The sequence below is a fragment of the Triturus cristatus genome, chromosome 7, assembly GCF_964204655.1.
Source record: "Triturus cristatus chromosome 7, aTriCri1.1, whole genome shotgun sequence".
In the NCBI taxonomy this organism is placed as follows: domain Eukaryota; kingdom Metazoa; phylum Chordata; class Amphibia; order Caudata; family Salamandridae; genus Triturus; species Triturus cristatus.
The window spans coordinates 1,834,702,008-1,834,725,472 of NC_140590.1; the positions used below are offsets into that span (position 1 = coordinate 1,834,702,008).

The 23,465-nt window shown below is 42.5% G+C and overlaps 1 protein-coding gene across 1 annotated transcript in view; it reads left to right on the plus strand.

Moving 5' to 3' along the window:
- LOC146813351 (ephrin type-B receptor 5-like) overlaps window positions 1-23,465 on the plus strand; it is a 377,765-nt gene that overhangs the window by 247,705 nt on the left and 106,595 nt on the right. Inside the window, exons 7-10 of the mRNA XM_085620160.1 lie at window positions 2,711-2,835; window positions 10,791-10,953; window positions 12,575-12,689; window positions 18,389-18,444. Coding sequence (XP_085476286.1) covers window positions 2,711-2,835; window positions 10,791-10,953; window positions 12,575-12,689; window positions 18,389-18,444 — 459 coding nt within the window. The remainder of the gene's footprint in view (window positions 1-2,710; window positions 2,836-10,790; window positions 10,954-12,574; window positions 12,690-18,388; window positions 18,445-23,465) is intronic.

Below are 23,465 nucleotides of genomic sequence, written 5' to 3' on the forward strand. Positions count from 1 at the left end.
TGGAGCAGGCGTAAGGTGTGGAAGCAGGTGGATGAGAGTGCATTTACATGTTTCTTCATAGATAACTTGCTGTTCCAATATGATGCTAAGGTTGCAGGCATGGTCTGTCTGGTCAGGGGATGGGCCGAGTTCAGCAGGCCTCCATGTCATTCCATGGTGAGGTGTTGTTCCCAAAGACAAGAACTTCTGTCTTGAGTTGAACTTGAGACAGTTGTCTTATATCCAGTCTGCAACATTCATCATGCATCTGTGGAAGTTGGTTCTTGTGGTGGAGGGGTCTTGTGACAGCAAGAAGATGAGCAGGATGTTGTTGACGTAGGAGATGATGTTGAGTCCATGTGATCTGACAGTGTTTGCCAGGGACGGTCATGTACATGTTGCAGAGAGTGGTGCCGAGGGACAATCCTTGTGAGACTCAGATGGTCTCTTTGGGTTCCAAGGTGAATGTTGGAAGACAAATTCACAAGGTTCTTCTGGTGACGTATAAGGTGCTCCATTTAAGGGCGTCTCCCTGGATTCCGATTCGGTGGAGTCTGTGGATCAAGATTTGGTGGGAGACGTTGTGGTAGGCAGCTGACAGGTCCAGGAGGATGAAGGATGCTGTTTTGCCATGATCTAGGAGGGCCCTTATGTCATCAGTGGCTGCTATCAGGGCTGTCTCGGTGCTGTAGTTGGCTTGGAATCCGGATTGAGAGGGGTCCAGGAGTTTGTGGTGTTCCAAGTGTTTGGTGAGTTGCTGGTTGATTTTCTTTTACTTCTGTACTGGACAACAACAGAATACATTGATAACCAGTAATCCAAAAGTAGTCTGACCGGCACCCCACCTACCATGGTGAGGGGTAATGATGACCACTCCATCATCATGTTGTTGTGGTCACCAACTTAGATGAGGATATTCCCCATCTTAATCCAATATGGTTCACTGACTGTGTCTCAGTGGACTTGTGTAGGTACTGCCGGCATCTGTGCTTGACACATTGGTCACAGGTTCAAATCCCATTTGATAAACTCTTCCTTTGGCGGTTAAGAAAATTACTACTGAGTTGTGTATCTACGAACATCTGTTATCCAATACTAATATATCCATTGGTCAATTTATGCATTGCAAATGTGCATGTTATGTTAGCTTATGTATTATCTACCACCATTATACTGATACATCATTTCTGCATCTTTTTATCTTTGCTTATGTTATATGTTATTAAGTTGTCTGATCCAAGACACAAAGGGCCTCATGTAGGAAGCCAAATACCGATCGGTAACTGCCGAAATTCGGTAAATATCCCGTTACCGACCGGTATTTAGGCATTTGCGATGTAGGTGGCAGATTTTCTGGATTTGGTATTTACCGATTCAGAAATTAAGAAAGTGGTAAAATACCGATTCGGTGAATACCGAATCCAGAAATGCTATGTAGGGGGCACTCAAGTGAGTGCATCATTGGTGTCTGGATTCGTTATTTACCACCAACTACTAGTTGATGGTAAATGACGAATACCTTTCAAAAAGCCTTTTTGTGCTATTTGAAAAGTGCAATGTGGCAGACATACATGCCCTTAGGGCATGTATGTGCGCCACTTGTGCACACATGCACGAATCAGGGGTGCAACAGGGTGTCAATGTGACACCCTGCCACCCATGATAATGCCTCCCCTATTACCGATTCGGTATTTACCGAATCGGCAATGGTAACTGGCTTCCCATTCTTTCCTATGGGCCTCCAGGCCCATAGGAATGAATGGGAAGGGATGCATTATTACCGATTCGGTAAATACCGAATCTTAAATACCGATATTTACCGAATCGGTGATAATTACCGATTGGTTACCTACATTACATTTACCGATTCATAAATACCGAACCGGTAAAATTCGGTATTTATGAATCGGTAAATGTGATGCTACCTATATATGGCCCAAAATGTTTCAAAGAGAAGGGTCAACGAGGTTCTGTCTATTTTCCACTTTTTTGAACCCATGACCTTTCAAGTTCAAGACTTCACCAAAGTCCTAGAATTCAATACCGGGACTGTGGACTAAGGAAGGGTACTCACGGTGGGTCCAACAGTTTTAAAGTCCACATTCCTGGTATAGAGACCCCGAGTTATAAAAAAGAATTCTGGGGCCAGTACCTCTTAGGGTTAATGAACCTGAAAAGAGTTTATGAACCCATAACACAGTTCATTTTTTTTTTTATCTTTAGGGGTGTCCTTTGGAGGTTCCTTTACCATGGCCTTGATACATTTAAAATGAAGGCAATGAGAAGTTAGTGAGAAAGACCTTGAAAATGGTCTTATTAAATGTCAAATCAAATAATGAAAAGTAAATGTAAAAAAAGCAGATGTATTAAGTAAAACATATTTCCTATTGAAAAGCAATGAGCTTGTTGAATAGGAAATTGTGAAAATCAAATGGTAAAAGTAATCGAAACATAAAATCATAACATTAAATGCACAGAAACAATCAAAAGAAAAGGAAGCAATGGAAAATAAAGAGAAAGAATTGATAGAAAAGAGAGGAATAAAAGTAAAGGGTGTAAGTAAATGAAAACGAATGAGCAACACAACCAAAGATAAGGTAATGAAACCAAAAGGAATAAAAGCAGTGAGGGAATCGATAGTGTTGGGTGATCAGAAATCAGAATAGCAAGTGAACATATTGTTGTCTGTTTCTGTATTTCTCCCTTATTGTTTTGCTTTTCATTGTTGCAGCTCCTTCAGCAGTACCCATGATACACAAGGTGAGCCACACCACCAACAGCATCACCCTATCATGGCCACAGCCCGATGAGCCGAATGGAGTCATTTTGGACTATGAGCTGCGCTATTTTGATAAGGTAAAATGCACATATGATTATGGGAAGCTGAGCTATTTGGAAACAATGGGGATTGACTGTTGAGTTAGGATTGACAAAGTGTTCAATGCAATTGGTGGATCACGGAGAGGCATGGTTTGCACCAGACCATCATGCTGTGCCGATGACCCCATCCGTCCTCATGCTAAAGCATTCAGGGCCATCATCGCAGCAATATGGTTCAGCTGTATAAATGCTTCCTGTACCCGACTCTCTTAAAATTGGAGAAGTAGACCTCATCTAACGAACGAAAGAGTTAACCCCTCGAAGAGAGATAACTTCAGACCAGTAACCTGATTTCCTTGTCTAAGTTGCCTGAAAACTGTGAAGCCTCACGCCTAGATGATTACATTAACAAAAATCAACCATTAGGAATCTACCAGTCAGGTTTTGGGGCAGGCCATGGTACTAAACCCAGTCATCTGAACATAATGGATGACTCCCTTACATTTTTTGATGAAAAGAAAAATGTACTCTTCATCCTGTCGAAGCTCCCTTCGGCTTTTGATTGAATTGATTAAATTGTCTGTGGCACCCCATTACCGCCTGGAGTGCACCAAGGCTCTGTAATGGCCATAATCATGTTTAATCCTTACGTAGCGCCTCTTGGCGCCTCCATATATACAAACACTGGACCTGATTTACAATGGGCCTCCGCTTTCGGGGTGGAGGCCCCACAATGATGGTGCGTGCTCGCACTCGTGGTGGAGGCCTCACAGTCATGGCGCGGACGCCGCACTCCTGGTGGAGGCCTCACAGTCACGACGTGTGCACCGCACTCATGGTGGCAGCCCCACAGTCATAGAGCGGCCTCGCACTCAGGGCTGTACCTCCTCATTGCAGTTACTCATTGCAAAGGTTCCACCACAAGTGTGGGCCCTACGCCATGGCTGTCGGGCCTCCTCCATGAGTGCGGAGGCCCATTGTGAATCGGGCTCAGTGTGTCTCATTCCATCAATAAGCTGATGCCATCCAAATCTATATGCAAATAGAGCCCCATGATAGCCTCTAAAGATGAATCAGCTGTCTCTCTGTTAGCCAATGGCGGATGAGTAACATGAAGCTTAAACTACACCAAAAACAAACTCCTTCTCCTCTTGCCTAAAACCAATAAACAACTAGATACAGACAGCATTAAAACCCAAATGATGGAGGCATTTACCCCAAAATGATTACCTCTCCAAAATCTCAAGGTGTCCTACTGGACTCTCATCTTAACCTGGACTCACACATCATGGTCATTGTGAAAAATTGCAAGTCACAACCCTAACCTTTTAAGTATCATGCGACAATGTACCCAAAATCAACCCTCAAAATCCTGGCGCAAGCAATGTTCAACTTCAAAATCGAATTTAGCAACATCTCTGCTCTCCCAAAATCTTGACTTGCACCTCTGGATGTTGTACTGCACTCTGTGGCCAAACTCCTTGCCGGCAAGAGAACTTTCAACCACATCACTCCTGCTCTCCTCTCACTAGTCTGGCAACCTCTGGAGGCCAGAAGCACCTACAAGCCAGCCTGCATCCCATCTCCTCAAACAATCCCTCATGTCTCACCCTACACTCACTCTGACTGGTGCAGCAAAACCCTGAGAGGGCAGGCATCCCCATGCCATAATCAACCAAAATTCAAGAAATCCTCCATTCTGGAACATGCCTCCTCGCGCCCTGCCACAGAACATCCAGAACTCCCTTCTCCTCCTCCTAAGGAAGGCTCTTCAGCAAAACTTAAAGAGGCTCTAAAAACCATGGCTAAAAAATGGAACCTATCCTGACATACGACTTTAATACCCCACGAAATGCACATTGTACTTTGCCTCTGTTCTTGCATATGTGTTTTGTGCCTCCTACATGATGCAATGTCCGCACTTCTCTCTTCGGGATGACCTAAGACTTGTGCATATTTTAATGGGCTCTTGTATTCGAGTGTGTCTTATAAAGAGCTCTCCCCCCCCCCCTCCCCCTACGCTGGGCAGAGGAGAGCCCTGCAAGAAAGCACAAACAAGTGAGTAAATAACAGGAGGGGCCTGTCCCCCAGATCCAGCAGCCTTAAGAAAGTACTAGAGGGAAACGTCACCTTCTATTGTAATATCACAATGTACCCAAGCCCAGTTCTCAGGTAAACTTGTCTTCTTTGAACACTTGTCCGAGCTAAACAAGAGCTGTGATTGCTAATCAATCAGGATTTTTTTTTATTTGCAATGAAGGATAACTGAAAAAAGGGAACTTGTTCATTTTAAAATGATGGTAAAATGTAGGAGAGAAAATGTAATTGTTAACGGAACAGAAGGTGAGTGTGTATTACATAGCAACTGACATAATAAGTGAATATTCAAAGCTTGTTGGATTGTAATCAATAAATATACAAATAACTAATTTTGTCAATGAACCGTGATTATCAATGCGAAAGCCGTTTCAATGCTGTGGTTAAAATAAATTTTCAATTTGCAAGAAAAAACAAGCATTTGCAATGCTATAGGTCTCGCAGTTACACGAGTTAAAGCTATTGGCATTGTAAATGACAATGCCAATAGGCATTGTTATTTGCAATGTCAATAGCTCAAACTCGCGTAAATGCGAGACCTAATGCATTGCAAATGCTTGTTTATTTTGAGAGGGAGAGTACTTGCACTTCTCAAGTAAAACGTAATACTTTTGTTTGGAGAGTACCGGCACTTCTCAGAAACAAGTAGGTACTTTGGTACAGAGTACCTGCACTTCTATTTTTCCATTTCAAGCACTTGCCGCAGGTATGGTGGCACTGGGGCCCAGAGTCTTGAAGGGCCCTTTGAAACCTGATAAATGCTATGGGCCTCATTTCTAAAAACTATTGCATCGCTGCGACAAAACAGCGATGCAACAGATTTCACTGCGCCCTCCTTGCGACACGATGGATGCACTTTATTTAATGTATGTTGCTCCATGTAGTCACGCATTGCTGCAATGGATGGGGAAAGGCCTGTGCCTATGGCACTGTGCCACCCTTACGCCTGCCATGAGGCAGACGTGAGGTTTTGACGCATTGGCATTCTAGAAGTGCTGCAGTGAAATCTCGTAGATTTCACTGAAACACTTCTACAAGGCTTTCTTGTGGGGGAATGCCCACCCTACATACATTATACCTGACGCAGGTATAATGTTGCGCAGGGCTTTACAAGCTGACGCACCTGGCTAGATCCGTCACTTTGTAAATATAACGTGGCACATTGTTTACGCCGCCACTGCCTCATGAAAAGTGACTTAACAGCAGCGCAAAAGTACCACAAGGCCTTCATATATAAGGCCCTGTCTTTTACATGCTTGTGGTACGAACGTGAGGTGGAATCAAGATTAGGCAGCTAGGGAGGGCCATTTGCTGGTGCTCACACATTCCCTGGACTGTGCATGGATAATACCCCACTCCTATCTGAACTTCAGGTGACTCTACCGGGAGGTGACGCTTCGGGCCAAGGACCAATCCAAGAGCCGCATTGGACTCTGCTGTTGCTCGACGCCCGCCCTGGGACGCCGGCCAGACTCCCTGGAGACGGGATAATCTGCGAGGGTTTATCACGCACCCCTTGTATTGTGCGAATGATAAAATGTGATTCTCTCCTGGAATCTGTCCATAATGTCAGGGCCGAAAGGGTGCGCGCGCTGGACGAGTGACAAGGTGAAAGAATACGTGAGTGGGTGAGTTAGTGAATCAATAAATGAACTAGTGAATACATGAGAGGATGAATGCTCGTGGTGAGTGGATAGGTTGCTACATATTCTGACGCATGCGTGAATTAATAAAAGAAGGAACCGATAAATAAATAAGGGAGAGCGAATGAGTGAATGAACTGGGACTCCCGGACTCTTGAAAATACATCTCTATGGAGTCATCTGACACCACATGAGCATTTTCAGATTGCTCCGTTCCTGAAAGGCCCAAAGAGGATAATTTCTGTTTGTTTACAGCCCTCGGCCGGTCAATATTTAAACAGCAGTTCTTCTTTTGCAATAAATATGTTGTCCAGGTAGCGGTAACGGCCAAGTCATCGTGTATCAAGGCGCTGTAGTCATGGAAACAGTGCATCAAAGTACAAGAAATGTTGACGTCTGAATTCAATATTAAGTCCCGAATCCCTCAACTCGATACCTTAGCGCCAAGAAGCTGAGAGGAGTAATGCAGAGCGAGCACTCACAGATGGTGTGATCCTGTAGATGCTGAAAGACGGTGTCTGCTGGCAGACGTGGATGGAAATTAGGCGCTACACGGTGATACATTTGTGAATATACCCGTATCAAAGCGCCCTGATGTAGTGACATCGCAGTATCTATGCGATACATAAAGCACATATACAAACAAGCTTTGGCAACGCGGGCACGAAAGTGACGCGGCCGCAAAAGTGAAAGTGATCGCAATCGCGATTACGATCGCGTGCAACAGAGGGCGCGCGTGCACGTTCACGTGCACTGTAGCTTTAGGCCACGGCAGCACTTTGAAAAAGCCTGTTTACAAAATGTCTCGGCCAGATCAGCGCAAGCGCTAAATCAGGCGAGACCTAAATAGTGGATGGTTACAAATTTCCCTAATGAAAAATTGTGAACGTATTGGAAAAATATGATTTTTAGTTAGAAGTGAAATTACATATTCATTGGAAAGAGATTGGGGTTAGAAACACTCATGTAACTCAATGTTAGTGAATTATACATGGGATCTGTAGAGGTAAAAAGGCTCGGAAATCAGTGGCTGGTTTTCTCATGATACCTGGAGAATGCCTTGGTTACCTACTGGTAATCTCCCTTACTATTCCCGTTACTGGTCTCTGTACCAGTCTTCAATTGTGAGGTAGATCCAACCTCTCAAGGCACTAAAGAAACAGAAGTGCTAAAATGCAGGCCTGTCCGCGCTCCGCTGGGCGGATCAATGCCACGCCCACGTCCACAATCCAGATGCGGTGGAGGGTCCATGGGTCGTAATGAAGAAGACGAGTAGAGCTAGGAGTAATGAAGATTACAGTAAGTAATTAAGCCCTTACCTTGGCGTCTCTGGTCCTTGAAGCCGTCTCTACTTGTGAGACAACATATTGGCAGTCTCTGGCTGTCTCTTCAAAGCTGGCATCGTCTCTATCACAAGTCTCTTGATTCTTTCTTCGTGTTCCTCAACTCTACTGTCTCTTGACCTTGTGGACGAGGGGTTTGAAGAGGATGTGTAAACGTGTCTCCTCTAAAATGAGGACTTTCTTGCGGAAAACAATCACAACCAAACGATCAAACTCAGGCCTTGGTTGCACCAACCAAATCATCAGGCTGAAATTACAGGAGCCGGGCAAGATAACAGGATCCCAGCAAGTGAGGGAAAAATAAGGGTATCCCTTCAATCGGTCACTCATCTCTCTCTCACCCGACTTACCTAAAGTGCGCTTGTGGTAGAAATACCCCTAGGGGACCGCCGAAGATCTCTCCAAAGTGTGATGATGACATTGACTCTCAAAAGGCCAAATCCTGCATATCCAGGTCAAATTCTGTTATTTTACTTTGTCTTGACATTTTGGAGAGATCAAAGTTCCCCCTAAATGTGGACCACTGAATTAGGTCAAGAGTTACATGATCTCTAAAAGGAAAGGCCTCTAAACCATATGATAACAAAGGCATTCGCTTGCTTCCAAAAACTTGTATAACCAGATCCGCTGGGAGCATTCCACTTGTAGGCGTAGTTTCCCCAGCCAAAAGTTAATTGGAGTCCTTTCCTCTTGACCATAGAAAAATGATAACAGGGGGAACCTGTGTCTATAAACGAAGCCACTAAATAGTTATAGGAGGAGTTATAATACTGAGGTAATTTCCACGTCTACCAGTTGTGTCTTAACTTATGTCCTTTGCCTAAAAACAATATATTTGTTTTTTTCATAACTGGTTTAGCACATTAGTGGTGTTATATGTGTAATCTATTATCAGTAAGTCATCCACATATTCTAATATTTAAATAGCCTGATCTCCAGGTGTCAAGGGAAGGCTCTCATTGGTCCATGGGCTCTGCCAAAATCAGCTTTGTAGGGACTGAAAGGCAGAGGTGCCAGTGCACACCCCTACTTCAGTCCATAACTTGTTTCAATCCATCCAGAAACTTGTTGCCCCTTTCCCAGCTTTACTTTTACCCATGGATCTGAATATAGTGATGTAACTGCTCTGAATCAGGTGGTTGGAGTACCCCATGAACTCTATTTGCTCCAGAATCCCCCTCGGGCCACTTTATCAAACTCTGTTGGATGATCCACGATTCAGGTAAAATGCTAGAAGTCCAGATATTAATTGCCTGTTGTATCTGAAACAACAGGTGGAACATCTTGCTATTTATGCCACAATGGGGTCTAATCCCTGTTTCATATGAAGGAAAAAGTTCTTCATTTGTAACCCTTGATTCAAGCTCCTTCAGTAGAACTCTTCCAGAGTTTGGCATCCACATGGAAGAGAATTATTCGATGACAATTAAGGGACTCAGAGGGATCTTTTTATATGAAGTGTGTCTAATATCGATGCGTTCCACAAATCCAGGAATAACAGGGGTCGTTTTAAATAGAGGAAGTTGAACAGAAAAAAAGTCCCTAAGCGGAAGCAGACAAGTCCTAGGGCTGATCTCCAGAGCCCACAAAGTAAATACACATATAAGTATATACTAAATTATATACAAGAGGTCTCGAATGCTCGACCTAAAACCTAGTTGAAACTATGGATAAGCAAACCTTCCCAAAAGTAGATGTCTGTTTTTTAAAAGCAAACCTGGGATGGCATTCGCTCAAGGTGACTGTCTAATCTGTTCTTTATTATACTGTCTCTAACTAATTTATATGTGATGGGAATAGTTTAGATGTGACAATGTGAATAGAAGTGTCAGAGAGATATTTTTTGCTATCGATTTGTTGACAGGAGGACAAATATGAAAGTTCTGCTGTTAACTGTGCAGTGTGTAATTGTCTTATACATGATATCCTCGTGGTCGACTTAGTAAGGTTTGTTAGGTTTGAAGCATTCATCCCAATGGGAGAATTAATACAATTCTAGATGAAAGGATACTGATTGTAGTTTCCAAGTGGAGATCCAGAGGATGCTATATTTTGTAGGTAGGCATTACCTTGGTTTCAAGAGGCTAGATGGGTACCACAAAGCATTTTGAATCATACCCTGTGATTACTGGGGTCCAGGGGAGATCTCTCAGAGCTGGTCTGAAGTGATCATTTCTCCACAGATCCAGGCTTACCCATCTACCTCATGACACTGGGCATAAATTGTCAAAAAAGTTAACTTTTCCAGTGAGCAGATGCAAAGCCTCTTTGTAGGTGGATGATGCAGTAACCTGATGCATCTGAAGATATATAAGAATAAATGTCTGATGAGGCCGTGACTAACTTGATGCGCACACCTGCCATACTGATTAAGATGATTGTTGCAATGCGGCCGGACACTCTTTGCTTTCTCTTTTCAGATGTTTTCTGTGCTCAAACTATTTCAATGCCAATTTGCAGAAGGAAATTTTGATGCATTTCAAACATGATCTGTCATCTCACAGTGAACCTGCCTTTCTGACTTGATCTGATACTGCGCAGGGGGCTTCGCATGTTGCAAAAGGGGGGGGATTGATGATATCTGGAAACAAAACTGGGTTCTGGGCACAGACCCTAGTTCTCTAAGACCTAGTGCTATTGAGAGGTATCTACAGACAGGATCTTCACTCTTCTCTCTGTGATCAACTCTATTTGGTAGACTTTAAGTTTGCTACGGGAGTGGCTGCTGACTGTAATGTAGAATTGATAATATTTGCATTTAGGTTGTTGCAAGATAACTCCAAGTCTTAATCACATTTACTATCCACTGAGCTGTCACAAGTGCAAGCATCTTCATATCAGTGCCAGATGATTCAAGATTGTTGTAAGAGCTTTGACTGCAATCCCTCATTGCCCTCTCTGATTCCAGGCAGAAGGTGAAGACTTCTCCATGTCACAGACCAGTGAAACAAACATGGCCACCATCCACAGCTTGAATCCAGACACAATATATGCCTTCCAGGTGCGAGCACGCAGTGAGGTAGGATTCGGGCCATACAGCGGCAAGGTGTACTTCCAAACTACCCTGGAAGGTGAGCATTCAAGCAGTGTAAAGCTCTAATCATGAGGATATGTCATTCTGGGATCTGCTAGTTAGAAATGATAAAAATGAATGCATCGTGAGGTAATATTATTATTAATATTATTATTATCATCCCTATGTCATTTTCCCTGAGCAATCACATTTAGATTAGATCCTTTTAATAACTCAGTTCTACTTCTGTTACTGATTTTCTGTGTTAGACATTATGTGCCTCACCGATAATACACCTCAGCAAATATTTTTTTGAAAACAAATTTTCGGTCAAGCTGTCTATTTCCCAAACTTGAAAATGCTCAATAGAAATCACTGTGGGTGAATGTGCTTCTCTGGAATCCTTTCCACATTAAATGAGAATATTGACATCTGGAATCAACAAAAAAGACAAACATTTACTTCAATAGGTTTAAACCTACATTTGGAATAACATTTCTTCTTCTGTGGGATTTGTCAAAGATTCCCAGGAATACAACTCTGAAGCTGTGACTGCCCCATACTCAGGTGGTACTCAATATGTAAATGTACATTACACATTCCCTAATATAACACACTTGGAGAAAAGATTCTTCCTGTGAAAAAAACCTTTTTTAATAACCTCTGCAATTTTGAGGGTATTTCCTTCTAATTTCCACCTTGGGCAGGGACCAACTCCTTTCTTTGACAGGAGGTTGCATCTCAATAAATCAAGGGTGGTAAAGTATTTGCCTAAAGTTTTGTAAAAAATCCTACTCCCTGCCTCTATGAACAGATTTGTGCACACCTGAAATGACATCATTGTGATGTAATTTTACATGAGTGGATCCATTTTGGAGTGGAAATTCACGTTTTGTGAAAAACTATTTGCCCTGATAAATGAAGGAGCTAACATCTGTTTGGAAATATCTTTGTAAATTGAGCCCTTTGTGTTTGAGAGGAGGGTGAGAAGAGATGGGGTGCTCTGCTAAATCTTAAGTATGACCCACTTCATCATGGGGTGGGGGTTGGTGATAGATTGACCCAGCAGAAAGGTTACTAGCCCCCACAAGTATGTGAAGAAACTCAATTAATGTAATTATTATTTTACCTAATTACCTATTACCCACGTCCACAAAGATTCCGGAAGCCGTCTTTAAACTAGGAAGGGCTCACACAGTCAGGGACACAAGGCACTGTCAAAGACTTTGGGTAAAAACAAAGTTAACAGTGTTGATGGACTTGATAAAAGAGAGTAAGGGCCTGAGTTAGATCTAGGCGGACAGGTCACGCATATCTCATCCGTCCAAATTTAAATCCCATAGGATATATTGTGATTTATATTTCGGCAGCCGGGATATCCTTCACCGTTGTGACAGAGTAACCCGTGCGCTAAGATCTAAATCAGGCATACATATTTATGTTCCTGGAGATGCAGATGTGTGTGCATTCATAGATAAGTAATAGATGGAGCAAAAATGCAAGAGAAGTCATCTCTAATTTATGAGCTACTTTACATTTATCCTACATTTCCTTAGGGCCATAACTAGATGACATGCATTTTAATCTTTGTTTGTAGTTGAATAAAGATCAGGATTTCACAGGTGCATTTACTGGTATAACCACAACACTTACCCCTGTAACCCATTTCTTTCTCACAGGTGGGCACTCTCAGCTGGTGCAGGACAGTCTACCGCTGATTGTGGGGTCTACCCTTGGTGGTCTTGCCTTCTTGCTGATCCTTGCCCTTCTCATCCTGGCTGTCATCTATAAGAGGTACGGTCCCTCTATGTGTATTTGGGTCCACAAAATCGAATGGGATTTCTTACTGGAATAATGTGTCAGTAGGGGCATAGCTATCATTATTGTAGCAGGTGCAGTGGCACCGGGGCTTGTTGCCTTGGGGTCTCAATGCACCCCAAATACAGTTTTTTTATTCCTACTCAATCATGAGTCAGGGGGCCACTGTCCCTTGATTCACAAGGGACCATCGCACCCCTTCTATGCCACATGCTATAAATTGTTAGTATGTCGCTGACCCACAGAATATTTTGCACCTTCAGAAACATAACTTACCCGCCAGGATTTTGTAAAAGAAGTACAGGTGAGCTGTCTGCTGCATCTAGACATATATCTGTGTTAAGCTCTCATTTAGGAGTGTGTTTTTCTATGAGGTGTGCACAATAAGACAAGCCTGTAACTGGTACAAAGGCGCCTGTGTCCAAGCATACATTGTACATGAACACTTGTAAGTCCATTTTTTTTTTATTGGGAAGGGTGCAGTTTTTCAAAATGTATTTTGATTCTATGAGATGAAGATATATGCTTGATGGTAGCATATCATTTTGTCTTTTTGCTCCTCATGCATGCTCTCTTTCTGTCAGCACTTGAAATGAGGTCAGCAGTAGTCCCTACTGCATTCTGTCTGCTGCCCTTCTGTTGCTCCCATGAATCAACTTCAGCCTATCGACGTAACATTTGCTCTCAGATCTCATATTCCTTCACATTAATTCAGCTTTTGAATGTACATTTTTCAGCTTTTTCTGCATATTTACTTTGATAATCTGCTGATATTCTTTTTTTTAAACAGAGGTGGATTCCCTGATAAGGCCTCGCACACCTCTTGGGGTCTGTGGACCAATGGTTAACAATCGTTGCTCTATCATTACCTACCTTGAGAATTAGAAGGGAGGCAAGAGTGGTTAGAGTATTATGTAGATGCATGGGGGTAGATTTTCCTGTTGCGTTATTATCTAGCAGAGAACAGACTTGATATCATGATGTATGCATGCTAAACCAGACTCGACCAGGATTCAGAAAGGCTGAGCCGGAAGAGCGGTTTAGCATCAAAGGTGCTCTAAAGGTATCATGAAATGACAACCAGCACTATTCTTTGCTTACAGTGCTCAACTGTCTTATCTTTTGCAATTTCTATATACGGTTTATCATGGTAAAGTGTGTTGTGGGTGTTTGACAATTGGGTACCAATTTCTTGGTAGTCAAGGTCATTGCAAGATGTTGGTAATGGTAGGCAGTGGATTCTCATTCATCTGATGATGGTGGTGTAATGGAACATGATCTCTGTAGTTGAAAACTGATATGGTCACATCAACGTCTAGCACAGTGACAACATCTTTGCATTGAAAGCCTGGCCTCCCAAGCTTCTTTGGCTTGTTATGGAAGTTCAGTGGAGAATTCGGTGCCCAGATACCAGATGCAACAAGGTGCTGGATGGAAAGCTTGAATTAATCTGAACCAAACTGCCAGGCTAGGTTCTCACTGGTCCGTTGCACTTAGGGTACACCCAGACATAGGTGCCGTCCTCATTGTGTCACTGGAACCAAGATACACTGGATTGAAGACCGCAAATCTGGGCGAAACCAGTCCTGGGTTGCTTGTGTTCTGGTTCAGGGTGGACCTGGACTGGCAGTTCTGGTTGGAATGTTCCTATTAGAGCAGGGTCAAGACGTACTTTTGCATCTGGCTGGGTCCAAACTGAGGTGGTATGGTGGGTGTTAAGTGATGCACTGGAGTCTGGCCCCGAGCAACTGCCGGTGGCTGAGATTAATTAAAGCATTCCATCCATCACCTTGTTTTTGTTGCTGCAGTGGATACCAGATGCAGCATAAAAAATGTATTAGCATTGTGATAAAGCTGCAATGTGATTTTGCTCACAAATATCAGCCACTCAGGCACTGTATGTAAACATAATAAAAGTAAAATAAACAAACAATGACAATTAAAAAATTAGCAAATTAGCAAAGCATTAGTAGCACTACTGGCACCAATGATACACACAAGATATATATGTATGATTTTAATAATCACAAACTTGCAGGGACAAATTAGGAATTTCTAATCGGGAGACAGGAAGTATTCTTCACAAATCAGGAAACTTCGTACTGTGGTCGAGCAGGGAAGGCCAACCTCAAAGGAGATGATGTAAAGGTTGAGACAGGATACAATATAACACAGTTGCATTTAAGATAGAAATTACAGTCATAGTTTTTTATTTTTGTATATAAAGAATAACACTTTAAGAACACCTTACATATATAAATCTATGAAATGTTAAGATTGCAATCAAACAATGTCAATCATAGAAATCAAATAAACCCAGAATTTTCAAAGGAACACCAGCCACAACACGTGTCATGATTTTGACTGATTGCCAATGTTGTGCTTTTAGCTAACCGAATGAGAAGTGCACAAGATCACATTTCTCCTTCCAGGTGACTACTAAAACACTGTGTGATCCAGGAACATCTTAAGGATTTTGGGGGCCCTGGGTCAAACATTATTTGTGGGCTTCCTGCTCAGAACAACTCTGAACTTATTATTCATTTTCAGATCCTTTAATCCCTGAGCAGCACTGGTCTGACCATCAACAACTTTGTTGGCTCAAAAAACCTTTAAGGGGACATTTCAGGGGGCCCCCATTCACTGCAAAGCCTCTGAATATGTATGAGACATTTGAGACCTTGGAGCCCCCTTTTCATATTGTGCTGGTGGCCCCATTATTTTTGCTTTATGCCACTGCCTGGCAATATCATGGATGCTTAATGATGGGACCCCTAGAAAGGTGGGGGGCCCTAGGCCTGAGCCCCCTTTGCCCATGCCTTAAAACATCTCTGGTGTGACACTAGCTGTAAGAAAAATAACAAACAACACAAAACATAAGCACTACATTTGGGTTTATTAGTACCTTGACACTTGGATATGTCACAACCCACAGGTGCCCTATGACAATTGACACACTGTTCCATTATTGGGATTGTGGATTTTGGTTCAGGAGATAAGCAAAAAAGACCTAACCACTGGAATAATTGAGGTGTTCAGCACAGATGCAGTAGAGCCCACTAGGACAACATAGGCCCCCTGAGTTCATTCTCAATCTGCAGTCCTCAGCGTCTCCAGTAAGGAAGGCCTTTTTATCACAATCTTTCAACCACACGCCACATTTATGAACCAAAGAAACAAGGCTGTAAAACTCTGAGAAGTGCTGAGTGGCCAGCTGTCCTAGAAAAGGGCTTCAGCAGTCGAGTGATTGCTCAACTGTGTGTCCAGGTGAGTCACTGAAAAATTTCACAGTATTCCGCAGAGTTCCACGGGCAGGTGGAGGATTGCTCGGCCGCACCTACATGCTGCACAGGTGCGACTTGTGTGGACTCACCACGCTTGTTTTGTTCTTGCAGTAACATTTCAAAGGACCCTTCATTGTGCTTACTTTTTTAAAGTTGCACTGGCGCTGCCTGTACTCTAAGGCCCTACAAACCATTGTAGAACTCTCCTGGTTACAGATTTAGGAAGCGGACTACCAAAATGAACAAGTGGGTGGGTCTGCAGCCTGCACTTTGCGGTGACCTCGTCAGCCTCTGCTGGTTTCGGTCCCAGAGCCATGAAGTCAGAGAATGCGGCAATGTCTACATTCCTAAACTGTGCCCGCGCTGCCTGCAACGCGCACACCTGTGATAATGATTTTCCTTGCTGGCATGCGACCCATGGCAATAGTTTTATGCCATTTGTTTATGCTGTTTAGATATCTCAACTTGTGCCATCAGTTGTGAGTCAGTATGTGCTTTGCTTTCTAGTGCGTGCAGTCCTGTTTTTTGGTTGAGCATTCGAGACCTCTTGTACATACTTTAGTATATACTTATATGTGCATGTACTTTGTGGCCTCTGGAGATCAGCCCTAGGACTTGTCTGCTTCCGCTTAGGGTCATTTTTTCTGTTCAACTGCCTCTATTTACAAAATGACCAGAAGAGGTCAGTAAAATACCAGAATTGCTTTCTGTGGAGGGTCTTTCTTTTTTTTTAATTTGTCTGGCAACTGCCTCTAGTTAACTTTCTTGATAGAAAAAGATCAGCAGAAGTAAGTAAAATACCAGAATCACTTTAACATTCTCTAGAATCCAGTCCATAGAAATTGTTCTCCACGAGCCCCCGTAGACGATAATATATTTTTTTTAATCTTGAATCTTCAGTGATATGACCCCTGAAGGCCCTAATTTTATATTAAAAACAGAGCTTTGGACTATACCATTTCCCGCTGAAAGGCAATATTTCTCTCCATGTGCTCCCATACCTGGCTTGTCACGCATTTTGTTGCTTACTTTCCCTCCATGTTAAAGAACAGTAGATGTTCCAGCACCCAGGCTAATGTGCTGCATAGCTAAATACATATAAGGTCCCAAAGGCAAGACCGATTGCATTGCAAATGCTTGTTTCAAATATCCGGATTAAGGGATTAGCTACAAACTGCTACATGAAAGAAAACCCCAAACAGATGAGCTGCAGCTCAAGCAGCCACGAGGCAATTGTGAGCTTCTTCCTTACTTGTGCCTGTATTCATTCTGCAGCCCCCTTTGTTGTACTTTTGAAGATATCCAATCAACAGATAGAATAACTAACTAATAACGAGAAATGTAAAAGGACCAGTTATAAAGTGACGTATTGTCTGAATCTTGAATACATCTGGAAGCCTCCGCAGAGCATTTTGTGGGATGCAGCCTCTTGGACTGGTGTTTGATTCTGAAACAAGGCAAATGTAGTGTCCTTACACTATTAGCTCAAAAGTTATGCAACTTCTGTGTTTCTCAAAACATTGGCCTCAGTTAGCACCAAGGGCAAGGAGACACAGATCTAGCAGACCTTCGTCCAGACATCCACAAAAGACCCTGTGCTGTTTGTGTGTGAGTTCCACTTAATGGCATGATGCATCAAAGCATCGGCCCGCTGTCCCTGCCCCTCAATACAAAGGCCACCTCCCTTAGCTGCCGACTGTTCTTCTTTGCAGACCAGCCATGTTTTTAAATTTTTTACCTCTGATCAACTTTCCCACAGGCTCACCTACCTCAGTTCACTAGTACTATGCCTCATGTTGCAGCTACCCCATCTCAAGCAGATCCGGGGCTAACACTGCCAGGCCTTCCCAAGGGAAGCGAATCCGGCCAAGTAAAGCATTCGTGGACATCGCAGACAATGACTGTCTTTCTGTGGCATCCATCTTTAAAAAGTATTATTTCCAGCACAGCCCATACCACTGACACAAAAAAGAGACAAGGCCGTCAATTCAAGCACAATTGAGTATTAGACTACAAACATCTTTGGCATCTTTGAGCAGAATGTTTTTTGTATGGCTTTATGAGCTAGGCTACATAAAAGTAGGGGTGAGCACGCTGGTAAACTGTGCTCCGCTGGCGGCTGGCAAAGTTTTTGCCGAACTCCGCATTCCAAGCATGTGCCACCCACCCGTAATTTATATCTCCTAATGCCACCTGGCTGTTGTTTGTTCGACTCTGCCAAATCCAGTTGAATGTGTGTGTGTTGTGGATATGTTAATAGTTTACAGTATTTCTATAATTGTAGTGTACTGAAATTGTATCTTTTGAACACTTTGTGTATCTTTACACCAAAAATGTTAGTAGAAGTTGTCATTAATATAGTAGCTAACCACTATCGCTATTTCTTTCTAGTAAGAGACGCGAAACTACCTACACGGACAGACTGCAACATTATATCACCACACGAGGTGAGTCCACGCACCCACCAATATGTGTATTATCAATTAAACCTTCAATAAAAATGGCATATACAGAAAGGATCACACGTGAACAAAGCCTATGTCCATAAGAACATTGATGTCAAGGACAACGCTAGAAGTCAGAATGCAAATAAAAAAAACACAAGAGACATTATATTATGGGTTCTAGATTGCCTTGTCCCACATCCTAAAGCACACAAAAGATCACCCGTTAGGTCTCTAGGAGGAAAACAAAGTTAGATTGAGATATTAAACGTTCTCAGGAGACAGCCAGGCCTCCCCAAATTTAACTGAGAAGCTAGATGTTGTTTCGTTAGGTTAGACTTGTATCATGGTACTGCAGAGAAATCCTGTCAACAGAGCATTGCTGGCTATATCCAGCAAAATAAAACACATCTTACCATAAACAATAATTAAAATAGGCGGATGAAAAGTTATAGAGCATACTACATCTCTGAAGTTTGCACATCAAATCGTCAGTCCATTTGCTCTTACCGGTAGTAGGGTATGAAAGAGCTATAGAATGAACATAGTTTCCTGTAGATTAGATTAGAAACACTCCATTAAATCTTTTAGATGTCAAGGAGAGAATCATAAGACACTGATTTTCTCACTGATAACAACTGGAGCAACTTAGGATCAAGCAAATCAGGGTATTGCGAGGTCAGGCTGATCTATAGAACAATTGGGCAGTGCCCGTTGGACTGGCCAGACAGGTCAGTGTGTGGGCTGTTTTTTTGTCTCTTTGTGGGCCTGATTTATGGTCTGGTGGGCAGCTTAACTTGGTTTGATTTTCTTATTACATCAAATCATTGCCTGCATAAAGCTCAAATCCATGCAGTCTTCCATTCCTTGCAAAACACTTATACAGTGCATCTTTACAAGTTTATAACTTACCCATATTGATTTTAAACCTTTTTCACAAACTCTGCATTATATCAAGAGAGCTGAAGAATCAAATGTGCAATGCAGACAAAACTGAAGACCTAGGGTTTGCATTATTCAGTTTTGAGCCAGTAGCTCCTTTCCATGCCACAGCTGGGTTAAGCCCCTCCACCACTGTGGACAAACTCTCTTGTGAACAGCTAAAATCAAGAAAAACCATCAAAATGGGAATAGAAACAAAATTCACTGAATATGCAAAATAAGTTAAATGCAGACATAGATGTCCTCAAAATATGGGTATCAAAGGCTCCCAAGGGATCAAACAGAATCTGGAATGAATGGGCACCTCTGGTGACAGAGTTAGATTACCATCTCGGGCTACTTGTGTCGTTATTTCAGATCAAGACACTGGTCAGAACCAAACTGGATGACAGCTGTTAACCCCCTTCATTAATGAGACATTGCAGCTGTGCCATCACAGCATTTCTTAAAACCTTTGGAAGTCAGGGCGGACTAGCAATGTTTTAAAGGGTATTCAGAATAAAGAGTCCCAAACTTGATTACCTGAGAAGGACGGTACTCCCAGAGTGCTAAAAATGCATTCGAACAATCCCTAAATGAAATCAAAGATTTCCAGTGTTAACAAGTCTCAGCCACAGCATCAACACCATGCAGCTAGGTTGCCTTTTATGCAAAGAGAGACATAGATTCAGGCCTGATTCACAAAGATAAACTACACTTTTGTGTAAGTTTACAATTATTTGCTATTCAGAAACAAATTGTACTAGTAATATCTTTACAATTTTGGAGTCCCCACACTCGGGCAGAGACTCCGAATATAAAAAGATCGGACAGTCATAAAGATGCAACTCTTAAATTCATTTGTAAAATATCTCAAAGTTGTAAACTTACACAAACGTGTGCTACTCCACATTATGAATGGAGCCATGATGTAAATAGTTTATTTACAGATTTACAGAGTTTTAGATAGTACTAGCAAGACCAGGGGGTATCAGAGCACTTTACAAACATATATGTAGACAAGGACGCATAGGTGAACATAGTATACCGAATACAGACTCATTGAGGGCCGGGTCAATCAGTAGGTCATGGAGAGGAAACATACAGCAGTAAATAATATGCGGAGAAGAGACCAGTTGAAGAAATGTATTTCTTGTAAGGGTTTTGAGAGGGAGTTCCAATGAGGGTCAAGTGACCCTGGATTCCCAGTAAGCTGCGAAGGACTCGCTGACCGGACCTTACTATTCTGACCAGTGGTTTTGTATCCAATTGGAGATAAAAAAACAGAAAATTCCCCTGCAGACTGATATTTAATTTCAATATGCTCACTCCTCTTACATATCAAAAACATCACTCTTACACTAAAACACTCCCTAATTTCTATTTACACGGGTTTCAGAGAAAATACTTGGCCTTTAATATATTCTTTATATATCATAAAAGCGATTTCTCCACTTATATACATCACATAATAAAAACATTAAAATTCAATATACATAAATCCTACAGGGGAAACACTTGTAGACAAACCTATTACTCTTTGTAAACAGACACATGAATTCAGTACATCTCTGGGTTTCCATGTCCTCCTTTTAAAAGGTACAAAACACCTAGTGCATTGTAGGTTGTGACTTCAATATCTCATTGACGAGTTTGGTGGTTAACTTAAATGCTGACCACCTTCTTCTGGACATACTTTGTTTCACTTTCCCAATGACAAATTCATATGACATCCCTATCAATTGTTGTGGTGAATCAATCCTTTTTCAACACTCTTTGTGTAGGGTTTCTCAGGAGTTGGACAAGAATGTGCTCTTCACATCTTTGTCGATAAATGCAATAGTTAGTTCTCAATCTAATGCTTTCTATTTGAATCACAGGGGTTTGATCATAATGTATCCCACTCGATGTGGATGAATTAGTGGATCTCTCTCAGTTGTGGTATTTAATTGAAAATGAGTATTTCCTTGTCCCTTTGAATGGGGTTCACATTCCTTATATAAGAGCTTCACCACCTCATTGTAGAGCGACTGGCCATCATCAATAAATAATTTCGTAAGAAGTCTCAGGTCAGTCAGTTACTTAATAACCGAAACTCAAACAAACAAATGCGATTGGCCATTGTGTGCAAGAGATTGGTGCATGGCACTGGAATGAATACATTCCTCCTGGATGGCAAAATGAGATCCGTACGTTCTTGTAATTTTTTGCCAGGAATGGATGGAGAAATACAAGATTCTCAGTCACTCTCCACTATGGACCATGAAGTCAGCAAGTAGGATTGTTTGTCTGAAGGCCCTAAGAGGTGCCCCACCTCATACCGAGTCCAAGCACAGAAAGAATTAAAGTTCTGTTTGGCTGTCACTCATGACTTTGTGTCTCAGCTTATTGTCTTATGACAGAAATGTCCCTGTGCAGTTTTGCATTCTCAATCATTGGAGGGAGTTCAACTGGAGCAGAACACAGAATGGTCAACATGTCTGTCTGTGATCTTGTGAGGCACAGAGCATGAGAGGACTATCTGATAGGTTTCATGCACTCTTATCTAGGCCAGGAAGGAGGCAAGCCGTGAGGCACCCAGTGTGAGAGGAGCAGAGAGTGGGGTGGAGCAGAACAGACAAGAGCATGGTCCATGGTAGCCTTGCTTTCTCCAAGTATGCTTCATGTGAACACTGCCTCATAAAGTCTACACTCTTACTACTAAGAATGAGGTAGTTCGTACTTCTTCAACTTCAGGACTCCAATCCCTGTCCAGCAGGGATATGGTTTTAAGGGTGGCTTCTCGTTTCCACACCCAATATTTGAGGTATGGGTCTTTGCAAATATTTGCATATATGCCTACACCATTCCCTTCCTGTAGATAGTATGAAATTGGGTTCATTTTTGTTCTTGGAAAACATCCTATTTATGACACAGATCAAAATTTGTCTAAATCTGGTTAAACTTGGATGCATGAAACACAATGTTCCCATGCTGAACGGGCTTCACCAAGGACTGGTCACAAATGAGGCCAGTAGAGGCTAAACTGGTGGACAATCACAAAATACCCTGAACTCTGCATGGGGCAGGCGATCTGCAGGTTTGGTGTAGCAAGAGTCCCTTTAATGTATGAGGGTTCTCGATCTGCAGATGTGGCAGATGTGATTACAATACAGTTTTACCTGTTGAAAGTAACATCACAACAACATATAACAATAACAGTGCAACTGTGGAGAATAAGCTTCTAAATGGAGGAAAATGACCACTCGCTGTGATGGACGTCATCACTGTCGTCGTGGATAAGGAAGGCTCAGAAGCAGGACACTGCGCATCCTATAGATCTGCTGCTATGGGGCATGGAAGCCATCACCGTGGTCATCCATAAGGAAAGATCCACTAAGCTTCCTATAAATCTGCTGCTGTGCGGGGTTGAAGCTGTCACTGTAGTTGTTCATAATAAAGGCACCACCATGTGCCCTATAGATTTCCTGCTGTGCGGGATTGAATCCATCACTGTAGTTGACAATAAGGAAGTTACAGAAGTGTGCTACTTCATGTCCTACAGTCCTGCTGACGTGCGGGGTGTAAACCATCCCTGTGGTTGACAATGAGAAAGGCATTGCATGTCCTTTAGACCTGCTGCGATGTGCAGAGGGAGCAGGGTCGGATTGGTAAGGCGGCACTCGGGCAATGGACCGGTATCTGAGATGCCGTTGTGGGATGCTTTTTTGGTCAATGTGGTGTCCTTGCTGTTCAAATGCCGCAAGTGGCCCAGTGGGGGCCTGAATAGTCTTTCTGGAGGTTGATGGACCTCTATTAACTCCCTTTTACCAGCAGGTGGAGGTGTCATTCCTGGTCTCTCGCTGGGCCACCCATTAATGAACGCAGATTGAGCAGGGACAGGGGGCCTGAACAGAAGTGGCCTCAGTTATATTCAGGTGTGGTGCACCTATGTGAACTAATCCATGTACAATTAGTCCTGGCAACATTTTTTTTTTCTTTTATCTCAATGAAGTTAAGAAAACATATCTATTTTAGAGAAACTACCTTTCTTTTTATTATATGTAAAACAATTAAGTATGGTTTTGTGAAAGGTACAATCTGCAAATGTGGGCCACTTTTTT